We start from the raw sequence: 17,246 nt of genomic DNA, 5'->3' as shown, positions 1-17,246 counted from the left end.
TCAACTGGCTAATATTAAACCTACAGAGGGTCTGGTAAGATCACAAGCAATTATACCATGCTACTGACTGTCATAATAATATGTTATATGTTCTATAATCTTCCGTTCAAAAGTTTGTGGTCAGAAAGATTTAATAATAAATAAATTCATATTTTGATGAAATAGGAATGCATTTTTACTATGTTTAATCAAATAAATGCAGCCTTGTTGAGAGACTTTTTTACAAAACATCAAACATCTTTACTGACCCTTTTGTTAGCAGCGTAGCTCAGCTTTTTCTTAGTTAATTATTAGAAGCAGCTTGTGTATCTTGCCAAACATTTTCAAAGTCACTTCCCCAACATTGGTCTTTGTCCTAATGAGCAAATATGTGTATGCATGCTTGTGTCAAAAAAAACTCGAAGTCATTTCACTTCTCTGTACACACATGAATCGACCAAAAGCATTTTGAAGTGTTCCTCAAAGTCTGCATGAGACAGAAAGAGGAAGAGATGAGGAGATTATTCATTATAGTCTATTAATTTCTTCCTGTGTCTTTTATATTTGAAGGGAATGTACATCAAATCCACATATGATGGTCTTCACGTTATCACGGGAACCACAGAGGGGGTAAGAACCAGTCGGTGTTAATGTGTGCGCTCTAATTCATGTGTCTTTCATAATGTCCTGTATGCTGCAGATAAAAGTAATGAATCTCAGCAATTGATTGTACGGCTGCTACTGCACACGCTCAAATTAAAGAGCAGGAGAGAGAGAAAAAGAGAGAGAGCTATACAGACAGGAGTGCTCTAAATAAAGATCCAATATCATGTGACTGAAAGCTCTTAGTTTTTGTTGTAGCTCTAATAGTGGGTGGAAATCACCCGCTATGCTGCAAAACGCAGTACCCATAGAAATGAAGCACCACGGTATGTATTTCATAGGTTATATTTCAGTTGCATATCCTAAACCGCACTGATATTAAATGGATAACAAATGGAGATGTCTTCTGTTTCTCAGATTTCTTTTATTTCATCATGTTTACACATTTATACATGATGCACAAGTGTGCAGGTGCAAGTTTGAGATTTTAAAAGGAGCATTGGATGCAAAATTCGCTTTTACATTTTTTTGCGTCTAAAAGTGTTACAGCGGCGTGTGGACACAACCACCCTACAATGGTAGAAATTGATTATTGACTATTTTTTTTAAATCCCCAAAAAGCATAAACAGTCTCAATTATCAAGTCATTTTGATTTTCTGAGCAGAAAGATGTCACAACATATTTCCGCCCTTAGCCAGTTGTATACGCTGCCATTTTCTTTGCACTCGAGCAGCTATAGCGACAACAATGTCTTGTAAGTAATGCAGGTGTTTTGTATTTGAATGTAAGTGAACATAAGAGTCTTAATTTTCTCCCGACATTAGAGCCAGTAAGGACACAGTGGATTAGTTTTGTTTTAGATGGTAATGCGCCACCAAATACACAAAAATCAGAAGAGAGGGACAGGGTGAGCAGTAGCTCATTATCATTTAAAGAGACATGTACCGAAACAGATCGATGTGAACAGCTGTTTTTGACAAAGTAAAAGGGTGTTGTTTTACACAACCATTGAGAAATTTTAGCCAAAGTATGTTGCAGACATTTAGTGCGTTTGGGAACGCAACAGGCACCAGTTATTATGCTTTATTTTCGCTACTAGATTTGTAGTGAGACTCGTTTTTGTAAGCCTGTTTTCACTGAAGCTGCAGTTTTCTGTCAAAATAAAAGCTCTACTGGCGTTTTCATCAAAATAAAAACTTAAAAGTGCAGTATGCTGCACTTGCTGACAGCTAGCAGTTTAAATGAATAACATTACTGCAGCCAGGGACGTGTTTACGCTAGGGGCGGCCCCGTGATCGCGCTCCGGGGGGGGTCTCCCACGGGACAATTGCGCAATCGCGGGGTCCCCCTTGGGAAAAATCGCGGGGCCCCACGCAATTGCGTGGTTTGCGTGGTGGGTAAATACGCTACTGACTGCAGCCCAAGTGCAAAATGTCTCTTTCAAATTTAGAAATTAGTAAAGAATTATTGGAATTTCCCTACAGTAGCACTAATATAAAATTGTTGTTGTCTTTATTATTATTATTAGATTATAATTTGTTTGGCTTCCTAAAACACCAGTGTGAATGTAATTTAGACTAAGTATACCACAAATAAAAAGAGGGTTGAGTCCCCTTTAAAACTCAGGTACAAGTCAATTCACTGACTCTTTTCTGACTTAAAAGATTAGTTCACTTCCAAAACAAAAATTTACAGATAATTTTACTCACCCCCTTGTCATCCAAGATGTTCATGTCTTTTTTTCTTCAGTCGTAAAGAAATTATGTTTTTTGAGGAAAACATTTCAGGAATTTTCTCGATGTAGTGGACACTTTTTAACCACAAATGCTCATCTTGTCTAGCTCTGCCATGCGAATGCATACTCTGTGCACTCCAGTTCAAGACAGTTAGGATATGTCGAAAAAACTCCAATCTCATGTTCTTCTCCCACTTCAAAATCGTTCTACATCAGTTTGAACTTTTTTTGTAAAATTTTTGTAAAGCACTTTGTAAACACTTGGTTGGTTCTTTTGCAGCGATGTAGAACGATTTTGAAGAATTTAGATTTTTGTTTTTTGAGAAAATGAATCGTGCACAGAGTACGCATGCGCATCGGAGAGCTAGACAGGACAAGCATTTGTGGTTAAAAAGTTTATATTTATTATTTTATCTAAGAAAATTATGTTAAAAAATCGTTTTGCTAAATAAGGCCCTTCTTCCTCAGCTGGGATCGTTTAGAGACCTTTAAAGCTGCATTTAAACTGCATTTTGGAAGTTCAAACTCGCGGGCACCATAGAAGTCCACTATATGGAGAAAATACCTGAAATGTATTCTTCAAAAAACATAATTTCCTTATGACTGAAGAAAAAAAGACATGAACATCTTGGATGACAAGGGGGTGAGTACATTATATGTACATTTTTGTTCTGGAAGTTAACTAATCCTCTAACCCTTGTGCGTTCAAAAAAAAAAAAAAAGTTACACATAGGTGCAAAATGGACAAAAATGTCCATGTCAAAAAACTGCCATAAAAATATAATTTATAAATATTTTTTTCCACTTTTACTGATGTTGATTTTTTAACCAGGATCTGTTCTATCCATAGATACCAAACATTCATTAATTTTCAGAATTTTAACCCTTTAAATGCTGGTTTGTTTACATAATGCCACAGGTGTTTTTTTTAATGAAAAAATGAAAAATAGTAGTTAATTTCCATATACTAAATGCTAAGCAGATTTTTTTTGCTTATTAGCTTCTTGGGTGTGTCAATGAAGAACAACAACATTAATTTTGAGGCATTTATATTTTTTATGTAGTATCAGATTTAAAAAAAAAAAATGAAACAATGACAAATGAAAAAGTGCGTTCAAGGATTAAGATGTGCGTTTGGGTGAAAAAGAAAAATCCTCAAAGCTCATTAACCTTCTTTGACCTCATTCATAGTTTTGACATGGCCCTATGACCCTGCCAAGGGTGTGACTCATATACATGGAGTGGGATTTTTGATTACCAGCACAATATAATTTCTTTCAAACTAATTACATCCATAAAATTTTCAGTAAACACATGCAAACCACACTCTGACATCCTTACCAACATACCCACACAATTATAGCTGCATTATTTTTCCAATTGACTCTATAATAGACTGTAATATGCATAAGCAGAAAACACGAAAAAGCGAGTATTTCTTTTATATGCCAAATTTGAAAAAAATGGCATAATCTAGTAAAAAATGGTAAAAATTAAAAATTTGAAGCCTTGCCGATAGAATGAATGCCTATTAGCAAATATTGCATCATTTTATAGTCAAATGGCCCTGGGTTAAAAAATAGTTTCAATGTGGACATTTTTGTCCTTAAGGTCCTGAGTGTGAGTATTTTTTGTACGGAGGGTAAAATTAATTTTTTGAAGTAAATAAGGGTGAAATATTAAAATTTCAATAAAAATACACACCTGAGCCAAGATTTATGCAGTTGGCATTAACATAGGCCCACTTACAACAAAAAACAAAACTGAAATGGACAAAAATGTCCATAAGGTCGCACAAGGGCTAAGTTTTCATGGGTTGAAACTCTCAAAGTGTGTTAGATGGAATAATTTAACTTTAAATATACAAAATAATTTAAAAAATCCAAATCTTCAAATATCACAATAATATCGTATTGTGGACTTCATATGGTGATATAATCATATCGTGAGGTTTTGATATCGTTACATCTCTACCAAATACTATAAAAAGCAATGTGAGACCAGAATGCAAGGTAAATTGGTTTAGATGAAAGCATTTAGCATTAGATGAAAGAACTGCTTTTTCATTTGACATCTATTTTTTCTCTCCATTATTCTGTCTTTTTATATCTCTCCATTTTTCTCTCTCATTCTTAGTCTCCAGCAGATCGCTGTAAGAAGATCCACGCAGGGGATGAGGTCATCCAGGTGAACCATCAGACAGTGGTGAGTGTCAGTCTCTCTTAGTCCCTCAATCCATTTGGCTCGTTTATTCTTCTACTTTATCATCCATCTATCCATCCATCCATCAGTTTTTCCCCTATATATGTAAGTCTCACTTGGCATTCAACAGCAGTTGCCACTTTCCTGCCTGTTTGTCTATGAAATTATGGAACTGAAAATGAGGCGCGTTTGAATTTGAGCCTTTAGCGTGTCCTTGTTAAAGCACCAAGAGGTTTAAAACATATTACTAGATGTATTTTTAGCTCAGTTCTATGACTAGGGCAACTATATTCCAATTTGACTGAATTCAGAGTGTGTGTTAAGCTTTAACCAGTGTTTCGGAGTGAAACTGGAGAGTGTTTCAAGGGCATAAGAGGCTGTGAATTTAATGAAGGGCAGTGGAGTGTGTTTTTAAGGATGGTCAAATTGGAGAGATTTTTTTTTGAGAGCGTGCATATGGAGTGTGTCAATAGGCACTCCAGTGATCGTACCCTGTGGAGTTCCCTTGAAATAATTGATAAAGAGCCTTTTCTGCATACGTCTGTGTACAAGTAATTGCGCGTGGAGTTTAGCTTGTGAAATCAATTCTGTTTGAAATGACTTCCTTAGTGTTTGATGTGCATAAGGTGCTGAATAATTTGTTGAATATTTGAATTTAGCTCTCAAGTGGTGGCATGTTTTATGAAGTTGAAGCAACGGCGAAGCTTAATGTTCCCTCTTCATCGTCTCTGATCACAATGACTTCTGACATTGTTATTCAGATTTAAGATGGTTTTCGCATTCTGTTTTAGAATTCAAGTTTCTACATCAGTTTCTCTTGTTTGTCTTAAGTCATCGTGTCGCTGTGGTGAAGGATGCTGAGCTTGTTTTGTGATGAAAAATCAGCGACACTAAGGCCTCATTAATCCTCGTGTAATTAGATTGTTGTCACCTTCATAATTGGATAAAAGCGGCTCTAATGTGCGATAAGCGATACGAATTCGGCTTGTAGCGAAAAACACACAGACGAACAATTACCGTAACAATGAGCGGTTCATGCTTAAGAACAACCTCAGCAGGCGTTAAAGAATGGTGCATTGTGGGAGCTGCTCTATATGTGACCTTTTTTGCTATAGGATAAGGTATGAACATCCAGCCCATCTCAGTGTGTGTGTGTGTGTGTGTGTGTGTGTGTGTGTGTGTGTGTGTGTGTGTGTGTGTGTGTGTGTGTAAATGTGGACGTGTATTGTGCTTGTTTCTGTCTGTGAAGGACATGCTATGTTGTAAACTGTGTGTGGGTCACGTTTTGCCCACATTGTGGGTTCTAAACGTCCCACAAGGATATTAAAGGATAGTAAAACCTCAAACCACCTACATTTTAGGGAGCAGCCAACAGTAAACTGCTTAATAAACATAATGAATTATGTCTTAATGACAGTCTAAAAATGTGTGGGGGTTAGCTTAGGGGATAGAAAGTATCATTTGCTCTGTATAACTATGAAAATCAATCAAAAGTTCCCACTATCATAGAAAAACAAATGTTTTTGTGTGTAAGAGTGTGTATTGCTTATAGAGCATCATTTTAATATGAGACACTTATCTTTTTGTAGACTGATTTTTGGGTTTATTAAGGTTTTCTAGAATTAATATTTCCTGTTCTATAATCTGATTGACTGCACATAAATTGAATTTTATATTAAAAGTTTCTGTTGCATATCAAATAAAAACAACCTGAACTAGCAGTTGAAAGAACTGTTTATTGTGATTATTCATAAATATAAAAAATTAATTGTTGAATATTGATATAATTTATCACATTTTGATGCCCAAATATTATAATGCCATTTGGAGGGACCCCAATTACTAAAATACTATGACAGCTATATATTTTCATTTGTAAAGGCCTATTATTATTTTATTTTAATCATAAATAATCAAATTAATTGTTGAAAATTTAGTATGTTTTATCACAGGTTTTTAATCATTTTGATGCCACAGATCCCAAAATATTATGATCCCCTATTGAGGAACCCTGTTCCTAAAATATTATAACAACTATATATTTTTATGTGTAAAGACCTATTTTTTATTTTATTTTATTTTATAAATTAATTTTTGAATATTGGTACCTTTTATCAAGTTTTTATTCATTTTAATGCCACAAATCCCCAAATATTATGATCCCCTATTGAGGAACCCTGTTCCTAAAATATTATGACAACTATATATTTTTATGTGTAAAGACCTATTTTTTATTTTATTTTATTTTATTTTATTAAATGAATTAATTGTTGAACATTGTTATCTTTTATCACAGATTTTTTATTTATTTTGATGCCACAAATCCTCAAATATTATGATCACCTATTGAAGGACCCTGTTCCTAAAATATTTTGACAGCTATATATTTTTGAGTAAAGACCTATTATTTTATTTTATTTTATTTTATTTTATTTTATTTTATAAATTAATTTTTGAATATTGGTACCTTTTTATCAAGTTTTTATTCATTTTAATGCCACAAATCCCCAAATATTATGATCCCCTATTGAGGGACCACATTCCTAAAATATTATGACAGCTATATTTTTTGTATGTGTAAAGACGTATTTTTTATTTTATTTAATCTTTTCATAAATAAATAATTAATTGTTGAACATTGGTTTATTTAATTTTTTAATTTTTTATTTTTTCATAAATAAATGAATGAATTGTTGAACATTGGTATCTTTTATCCCAGGTTTTTAATCATTTTGATGCCACAAATCCCCAAATATTATGATCCCCTATTGAGGGACCCTGTTCCTAAAATATTATGACAGCTATATATTTTTATGAGTATAGACCTTTTTTTTTCAATTTAATTTAATTATATTTTATTCATGAATAATTAAATTAGTTGTTGAACATTGGTATCTTTTGTCACAAGTATTTAAACATTTTGATGCCTCAGAACACCAAAACTTATACGATCCGCTTTTGAGTAATATTATGACAGCTTTATATTTTTATGTGTAAATACTTTTTATTTTAGTTTATTTTTAACCCTGGGTTTATCTATTGCTTTTGTTATTGTAAGCCACTTGAGTCAATAATGATGTACAATGATTTTTACCATGGTTAAGAGGCCTTCTATCATCTAACAGTACATCTTAACCATCCTGCAAAATCCCTTGTGGTACACCGCACAGCCTTATTACATTACTAAACTGTGAAATGTTGTGAATTACTGTAGTTTAATAATTCATCTGTTATGTAAACATCTTTAAAAATGTAGACTTTGCATATAGTGTGTCACATTATCTTAAAATTATATTTAAACAATTGCCTCCAGCTACTAGCTCCACTTTCTGGCTCAGTAAACATTTTAATAACAGCATCATAAATATTTCAACTTAATTTTTTTATGTTTAGTTATTAAAATACAGTCAGTATTGTCATTCATTTGAACATTTACCTGAATTATTTCATAATTTTTCTCCACACTATGCATTTGGTTCATTTCTCATGCTTCAGGATTAATGATTATACATAATTTATGATGAACCGAAGACTCAAATATTGACTTGTACATGGAATGTCAAATTCTTCCGTAGACTTTAATGAGGAATCAATTGAAAGTTTAGCAAACATCACACCTCATTAGTGTACACTCATTTCACATAGTAAACTTAATCAACATGTACTGTGTCAGGAAGTGTATGTGTGTGTGATACACAGTTACACCGAATATAGAGACGAATGTAAGCAGTTCCTTGTCAGGTGACGTCTCTGTGTGGCGTTCTTGTCGAGTCTGTGTATGTTGACCCTGTGTTTGTTGCTGTAGGTGGGCTGGCAGTTGAAAAACTTGGTAAGCTCTCTGCGCGGGGACCCTGCCGGTGTGACATTGACCCTGAAAAAGCGTCCGCAGAGCACGCTCACCTCTGCCCCAGCCCTACTAAAGAACATGAGATGGAAGCCCCTGGCCCTGCAGGTAGGATTCAGATTGCCCTGTCCCAAAAGCTTCATCGTTTCGGGCTGCACTTTCCCCCTTTATCTGCCACCCACTCCCTGGCCTCATCTTAGATAGGGAACTGACACCTTTGACTCCATTTCCCATAATGCACCTGCCTGCTTACATGTCGCTTTCCATTCAAACGTCCTACTTCTGACTGAAATTTTCTAACAAAACTATAGGAATCAGTTTATTTTATGTAAATAACATATCAGAGTTGCCTTTACGGTTCTTAAAGCGCTTTTTAAGTCATTCGCATTAACATCACTAACCTGCCTTTAAAGTGTTGCGGAAAGTGTTTGTGTCCCAGAGAGAGCAGATTAGCTTTAATCGGCTTTTGGCGAAGGATTCAAGTTTGGTTCTAGACTTGTGACTCTACAGTAAACTTTTAGCCATTTTTCCTAAACAGATCTGTGTTTGTCTTCATCTTGCCGGCTGTCATCATACATGCTCATTTGAGTGATTATATGCACGTGCCTCATTGTGCATGTCATGTCTGTACATCCAACTGTGCAGTCTGTGTCACAACCCCTCTCGCTGAGCTCACTGGAGACACTAATCACACGTCTGTTGTCTCTGAAGCCATTGTGTTCTCTGGAGATGCCGCAAATGTTTCCATAGACTCCCACTCATTATGTCAAAGCATCCTGACCCAGAGATCCCAGTTCACTGTTTACTGCAGACAGCACTGCAGAGGGACTGCGCTGCCGTCTCGCTGCTCAGGGACCTATTAATCTCTATCCCTCGCCCTTGTGACTGTCTGCAGATATCAGTGTCTGGGTCACGTCCTGGAACAGTGCTCCATTATTACATTTAGTTGTGCCCTCAGACGTTTTTACCAGTAGTTTGAGCTCATAGTAGATGTGAGCTTTGATCTTTAATACAATGATCTTGTCTGCCCAGCAGCCAGTCGTTCCCAGGAGTCCAACCAGCAGCTCGGCCACACCCACGAGCACCATTAGTACACCCTCCAAACGTGATAGCTCCGCCCTCCAAGACCTGTATATCCCGCCCCCTCCATCCGAGCCGTACACACCCAGGTAAACTTACCCAGTAAAGGCTTTTGTACACTTCAGCTACTTTTTGGCTTGACATTTACTTGAAAAACACTTTTCTCCAACGACCTTAGAATTAAACAAGCTGCTACTTTTGCTGCTGTACTTTTGATACAAGAAAACATATTAAAATACAGTGCCTTTGCGAAAGTATTCACACCCCTTCCTTTTTTTCATGTTTTGTTATAATTGCTTTTTTTCCACATTAATCCACTGTCTATATACCATAATGGCAAAGCAAAAAAACAGGTTTTTAACATCTTTGCAGATTTATTAAAAATTAAAAATCTAAATGATTCAATTGCATAAGTATTCATACCCTTATCTGGGACAGTTGAAATTTAGCTCAGGAGCATTCATATTGCCTGGAAATGTTACTACACTTCAAGTGGAGTTAACCTGTGGCAAATTCAATTGAATGGGTATGATTTGAAAAGGCACACATATCTTAATGGACGGTCTAACAGCTGAAAATGCATATCAGAGCAAAAGCCGAGCTCTGAGATTAAAAAGAACTGCCTGTTGAACTCAGAGACAGGATTGCATCAAGCCACAAATCTGGGGAAGAGTTCAGAAATAATTGGCCTTAATGGAAGAAGTTTGAAACAGCTGGCCTCCTGGCTAAACTGAGCAATTGATGGAGAAGGGCCTTGGCTAGAGTTGTGACCAAGAACCTGTTGGTCACTCTAGTTGAGCTTCATAATCATATATGCAGATGGGAGAAACTTACAGAAGGACAAACATTACTGCAACACTCCACCGATCTGGGCTTTATGGTGGTGTGGCAAGACTCAATCCTCTTCTCAGTGAAGACACATGAAAACACACCTGGAATTTGCAAAAAAGCACCTAACAGACCCTCAGACTTTGAGAAACAAGATTCTCTGGTCTGATGAACCTCAATTCCAAGCATCATGTTTAAAGGAAACCAGGCACAGTACTATCCCAAAAGTAAAGTGTGCTGGTAGCAGCCTCATGCAGTGGTGGCTGTTTTTCAGTGGTAGGAACTGAGGGACTCGTCAGAGTAGAAGAAAAGCTCAGTGCACCTAAATATTGAGATAGCCAGAGCATTCAGAACCTCAGCCTGGGCAGAAGGTTCACCTTCTAACAGGACGGAGAACCTAAGCACACAGCAAGAGTGGCTTATAGACAACTCTGTGAGTGTCCTTGAGTGGCCCAGCCAAACCATGGGCTTGAACCCAGTCAAACATTTCTGGAGAAACCTGAAAATGTCTTCCAGACCCTATACAAGCTGACAGGTTGGTAGGTAAGGTGAAGAACGGCAGATAATTTCCAAATGTTGTTTAACGTACGGAACGTAATGTAACAAAACATGAAAAAATGAAGGGGTATGAATACTTTTGCAAGGCACTGTATATGCCTGTTTTTATTGACTAACCACTTTATATGGGCATAATTTATACTATTGCAGAAAACTGAATAGGCATATGTATAAGTGGGCGGTAGTAAGTAAATGAGCTGATTTCCACAGTTGCAATTTGTGAATGATGCATTTTTGCAGTGTTATTTTTATATACCAGCAGTTTAATTGACCTATTTATCGGACAATACTGAATATTTAATTGTTAACAGTGTCATTAAAATGATTAGTGTTTTAATCTTTAAAGACACTAATAATTTACAGCAATGACACTGTTACATGTAAATGTTAGCAAATGTTAATATGAGTTTACATTTTTCATACTGAAAAATATTGATGCCTAAATTCACTGACAAAAAGTATTATCGAATTTCCATTTTACTTAGTTGCAATAGTAACAAAATAACAGATTTCTGTGTAATATTTGATCTACACTACCATTCAAAAGTTTGGGGTCAGTACAATAAAAAAAAAGATATTATTCTCCAAGAATGCATTAAATTGTTGAAAAGTGACAGTAAAATATTTATAATGTTACAAAAGATTTCTGGTTTTAAATAAATGCTTTTTTGTCCTACTATTCATCAGAACTATTGCACAAAAATATTAAGCAGCACAGCTGTGTTCAGTGTTGATAAAAAAAAAGTTTTTTTAGCACCAAATTAGCATATTAGAATGATTTCTGAAGGATCATGTGACACTGCAGACTGGCTGTTCGGCTTAGCCATCGTACAGATTAGAATATAGAAGAAGAATATAGCAAATACTGCATTTTAGATGTGTAAATACAGTCTGAATATATGCCAAGTTCTGTCATGAAACTCTAACTGGCATAGGCTGATGGATCATTAACGTGAAACTGATAATAATCACAGTGTTAAACTACTTTGCACAAGCTGATTGGTTCAATGATCTTGATGCTTTACATTCACTAGAGCAGTTCGCAGAGTTTAAGTTTCCCTAAAAACCTCCACCTCCCCAGCTCCACCTGTATAGATCTGGTACGGGTTATTATATATGCTAATTGTGCAGCAGCAGTATGTCTTAAATACTCACAGCACCGCATTGCGTATGTATTGGTAGTAGCAAGTTCCTGCACTTTCAGCAGCAGCAAAAATCTACAACAACAGCAATAATCAACAGCAACAGCATAGCAGATCTGTTCTGCCAAGACCAAATACATTAACATTGTCATATCCATTACCATACTAAAGTCTTCAGAGAGTTGTCATGATAGAAATTGTGTTATGCTGTGCTTTCAGAGATGAAAAAGGTGGTATTCAGAGTGAAGGTGGAATACCTGTAGTGAAAGGGTCAGAATCACCAAACTCATTCCTAGATCAAGAGTACAGACGGCGGTTTCCACTCATGGAAGAAGAGGCCGTCCTGTACTGCTACGAGTACGACCCCAACCACGGACCCACAACATCCCGCCGAGACAGCACACCCACATACGGTACGGAGCTTAAGTGTTACATCAGGGATATACAGTCTTTTTGCATGAGAAATTTGTTTCTGACTTTCTGCGCACCATAAAATGATTAGTTATTTTCCGCTAGCTTTTACAGCAGATGCCTGAGAGACTTAATATTGACCCAGCAAGTAATTCAAGGCTCAGACCAAACTTCTCTAAACATCTGCTGATTATAAAACACAACATAATACCAAAAACACTATTTACCCCAATTAGGTTGCATAACTAACTTCATAAGAAATCAGTTTTAGATCCAGTTTGAGAACTGGTTTGGGAAGCTTCTGCTAATCTAATTAATTTCTGTAAAGGATTCTACATGTTTTGCAGTGCTGATTGTATGTTTTTCGAGGTCTATAAAGCGAGCATGTCTATAACAAGTAGACTGCATAGGGGAGTTGGTTTGAGATTTTCTGTAATTAAACTCCAGGGAGCTGGGCTGCACTTTGTTGTGAATGTGCGTGTGTGTATGTGTGTAGCATTATATCCAGAACCAGAGAACTCGGCTCTAGTCGTTAAATGCCAGCGTGAGCCTCTGCAGTGGCACAGAACTGCTGACACACTCCATGCCCGCTGCTTCCCTAGAAAACGAGAGGACACATTAACTGTGACAGTTTGTCTTACACAAACACACACTCGCACAGACTTACCTTGGCGTCTGTGGAGAAAATGGATTTGGAACTGTCATTTTACTTCCATCTTTCTATTCCCTGTCTTTCCACACATACACACAGAGAAAGTGATGTGTGTATATGCGCATGTTTGTGCTTTCAGGTCGTCTGAGGCCCATCTCTATGCCTGTAGAGTATAACTGGGTTCCTGACTACGAGGACCCAGCTAGAATGAAGAGAGAAGGTCGGAGAGGTGAGTTTGTGTCAGTCACAGTAAATGCACATGGTTATTTTCTTGTTTTTATTCATTCTTTTCCTTTTCACTCTGCAAAAGTGTTAGGGAAATCTTAGTTGTTCTGTTTTTCTTTGTTTATAAGTATTTGTCATAATTTGACATACAATTTTTTACATTAAATAATATATTATTAGTAAATAAAATATTATTAAAAAATATTGTAATTAAAAACCTATTTAAAATGAACATACTGCTAAGCTACAAGTAGAATTTATACATTTATTTAGCATATTCATTTTTGAATTTTTCCTTAACTAACTACTACTTGACACTATAGCTGCATCCTAAAATGATTATATATTAATCATTATATATAAAATGTGACCCTGGACCACAAAATAAGTTTGTTGACCGAGATACTATTTGAAAATCTGGATTCTGAGGGTGCAAAAAAATCCAAATATTGGGAAAATCCCCTTTGGTAACACTTTATAATAACGTTCAGTTGTAAGTCATTTATAAGTGGTTAGTTAATGATAAAATAATGATTTGCAAAACATTCATAAATGTTTAATAAGTGATATGCTAACAATTTGTGTATGTTTTGTTAATTCATTTACAAGTAATTTATAAGTAATTTACAAGTAAATAGTTAATGATGAACTAATCATTTACAAAACATGACTATGCATTCATAAATGATTAATAAGTGATATGTTAGTATTTTTATATATGTTTTGTAGATTAAGTTATAAATCATTTACAAGTGATTAGATAATGATGAACTAATAATTTACAAAACATGATTATATGTTTACAAATGATTATTAAGTGATATGCTAACAATTTACAAATCTGTCGTAATTTATCTTAAAAAATAGCATATCATGAAATAATCAAACAGATCCTTAGTAAGTGGTTAATACGTTGTAACGTGCGTTGGAGGTTGAATGGACGAGCACAAGGCAAGATATTCCAAGAACAGTCTTTTAATATAATCCACGATAATCAAACACAAGATAAACAGGAGCAAGGTAATTCCACACACACATAACGTAAATAATAGCAGACAAAGAAACAGGGAAGAACTCAAGACTTAAATACTGTGAGGGTAATTACAAAGACAGGTGTACCAGATTAAATTAACAAGCAGGAAGAAACCAAACATAGGAAGAAACCAATAACATAAAGTCCATGTGTGAAAACAGAGGGAGACATGTAGCATATCGCCCCCTCCCGGAAAGGCGCGTCCTCGCGCCTAAAAAGAGTCCAACAGAGGAGGGGGGGTGGGGGTTCAGGAGGCGGGCATGGGGCAGGTGAAGAGCAGGCAAAAGTCAGAGGGTCAGGTCTATAAAGCCAGGGTGGAGTAGAAGGAGGGAGGAGCCAGAAGCAGGAGGAGCCAGATGGTGGTCCAGAGCCCAGCCAGGATGAAGCCCCAGGGCGGAGTCGAAGGAGGGAGGAGCCATGGTGGAGAGATGGCAGACGACACCCTGGGGACGAGCGATGGGGACGGAGCTACTGGCAGAGGTGACCCAGGTGGAGCCGAGCAGATGGAGAGCCAGGGTGACACAGAGGATACAGAGGGCCAAGACGGAGCTGATGGCTCAGACGACTGAGTCGGAGATGTGGATCCGGAAGACCACAGCGGAGCCGGAGTGACAGAGGACAAAGGCGGAGCTGGAGGGAAGGAGGAGCCTGACAGAGCCAGAGGGACAGAGTGACAAGGCGAAGCCAGAGGAGTGGAGTCCCGAGGCGGCGGATGGTCGACGACTGACCAAGGCGGAGCCGGAGGGACGAGGGAGCCCGGTGGAGCTGGTGGGATGACGGGCCACGGTGGAGACAAGGGAGCCAGGAGCCAAGGCGGAGCCGAAGGGTCGGAGGACCGAGGTGGAGTCCAGGACTCGGAGGCTGGAGGCAGAGGCTGGGGATCGACCCGCCTAGGCGGAGCTGGAGCCTGGAAGTCCCGAGATGGATCCACACTCCTAGATGGTGCAGCCTGAGGGTGAGGGACAAAAAGGCGGCAGCAGAGACAGGGCTGAGGGACTGACTGGTTTGAGTGGAGGTGGGAGAGGGAGGCTGGGTGGGAGCTTCGAGACACTGGAGAGCTGGATGAAACCAGCGGAGACTCAGGAGAACTGGACGGAACCAGCGGAGACACAGGAGAATTGGACGGAACCAGCAGAGACACAGGGGAGCTGGGTAATATCTCCCCAAACCAGTTTATTAGATCCTCTTCGAATATGTTCAATAGTTCTTTATAATATTGCCCATAACTCAGTTGCAGCTCACCCTCAGTGTCAGGAGTGTGGGCGGGACCTCCCTCTAAGCCCTCGATCTCCACAAGGACTCCCACAGTGATGCACAGTGTAGCCGGCTCACACACCTGGTCAGTCGCGTTGTCAAGCTCAAACTCCGGGACGACGTTGTCCTCTGTCGTTTTAATCGCTGCGGTCTTTGTCTCTGCGGCTGCGGTGGGCTCTGGCTTATGCTCCGTGCTGCAGGGTGATGCACGCTGGCTGGGCTCTGGATCGGGAGTGGGGCTGGAGATGTCTTCCTGAACACAGCAGACGGAGAAATACAGTCCATTATTCTCCAGCACCCACTCCATGAAGGCGGCGAAATTCTCCCTGGGACCGTTCGCTGGTAGGCGTGCCTTACACAGCTCGCTCAGGCTGGTGTAATAGAAAACACTGAGCGAGCGATCTGGGAAGTGTGTAAGACATGCCAGATCTAAAAAGTCCCTAGTGTGGTCCTCCAGCGAACGGTCCTGTTGCTTCAGGCAGAGGAGTTGGACTGCTGGTAGATCCATTCCGGGAGAGGGAAGATAAAAGAAACAAACCAAAACAAAAGAAAGAAAAAAACACCACCAAATATACTGTTTTGTAGGTCTGCTATTCTGTAACGTGCGTTGGAAGTTGAATGGATGAGCACAAGGCAAGATGTTCCAAGAACAGTCTTTTAATATAATCCACGATAATCAAACACAAGATAAACAGGAGCAAGGTAATTCCACACACACATAACGTAAATAATAGCAGACAAAGAAACAGGGAAGATCTCAAGACTTAAAGGGGCTATATGCAACTTTTTCCCCAAAATAAACATAACAATAGCCTTTTTATTTGACCATTTATGACTCAAACATCTCCTGATGAGCATACTGACACCTTGTCAGCTCACAGTTTGTGCACTTATAAGCCTAGCCTGTATCCTATTTTTCCTATTTTCTGTCGGGTCGGATTTTTTGCGCGCTGTCTGCGGATGTGACGTCAAGCGCGTTCATGTTAAACGTTTCAGATCACTCTGCCACCACCGCTAGTCAGCAATTAGCCTACACTCGCAAGCAGTGCAGTGGATTGTGCGAATACACAGAAGAGACCCAGGACAACTCTGACACCAACAGTAACTCCACAGAAGACTAAAATTTGACTGTTACCTCTGTAAACATAATGTTGACTTCTTTGCAGCGGATGATTTGTGAAGTGTGCACGTACGAGCGCTGCGAGAGCGAGCAGAAAGGAAGAGCAGTTCCGTTTTTTTGGCCACAGGTGTCAGTCGCAAGTTTAAATTTCAGAAAATTGCATATAGCCCCTTTAAATACTGTGAGGGTAATTACAAAGACAGGTGTACCAGATTAAATTAACGAGCAAGAAGAAACCAAACATAGGAAGAAACTAGAGATGCACCGATCCGTATTGGCCGATCACTTGCGCGTTTTGTCAGTAAAGCCGGTTCTGTAATCAGCGGTAAATGCCATCAGGTGCGTGATTTCACATTGAGCCGTATATACTACACACAGCCGTTGTTCACTCGTCGGTAAACAACGGCTGTGTGTAATATATACGGCTCAACGTGAAATCACAGTCTGCTAGTTAATATATTATTTGTCACTTAAAAATAATTAAAATATCAATCATTTACAGTTTTATCCTTCACTGAAGATCACATCATGAATAAATCATTCACAAATCTTTCTGCATCACCTAATCTAAAGTGTAAG

The 17,246-nt window shown here is 38.1% G+C and overlaps 1 protein-coding gene across 1 annotated transcript in view; it reads left to right on the top strand.

Annotated features, from left to right (window-relative positions):
- cnksr2a (connector enhancer of kinase suppressor of Ras 2a) overlaps positions 1-17,246 on the top strand; it is a 115,383-nt gene that overhangs the window by 56,810 nt on the left and 41,327 nt on the right. The window contains exons 6-12 of the mRNA XM_073830744.1: positions 1-34; positions 550-609; positions 4,455-4,523; positions 8,326-8,472; positions 9,400-9,533; positions 12,192-12,385; positions 13,175-13,264. The exon at positions 1-34 is cut by the window's left edge and continues 86 nt beyond it. Of these exons, the coding sequence (XP_073686845.1) occupies positions 1-34; positions 550-609; positions 4,455-4,523; positions 8,326-8,472; positions 9,400-9,533; positions 12,192-12,385; positions 13,175-13,264 (728 nt within the window). The remainder of the gene's footprint in view (positions 35-549; positions 610-4,454; positions 4,524-8,325; positions 8,473-9,399; positions 9,534-12,191; positions 12,386-13,174; positions 13,265-17,246) is intronic.

The sequence above is a fragment of the Garra rufa genome, chromosome 24, assembly GCF_049309525.1.
Source record: "Garra rufa chromosome 24, GarRuf1.0, whole genome shotgun sequence".
In the NCBI taxonomy this organism is placed as follows: Eukaryota; Metazoa; Chordata; class Actinopteri; order Cypriniformes; family Cyprinidae; genus Garra; species Garra rufa.
This window is presented reverse-complemented; position numbering and strand designations above follow the sequence as displayed.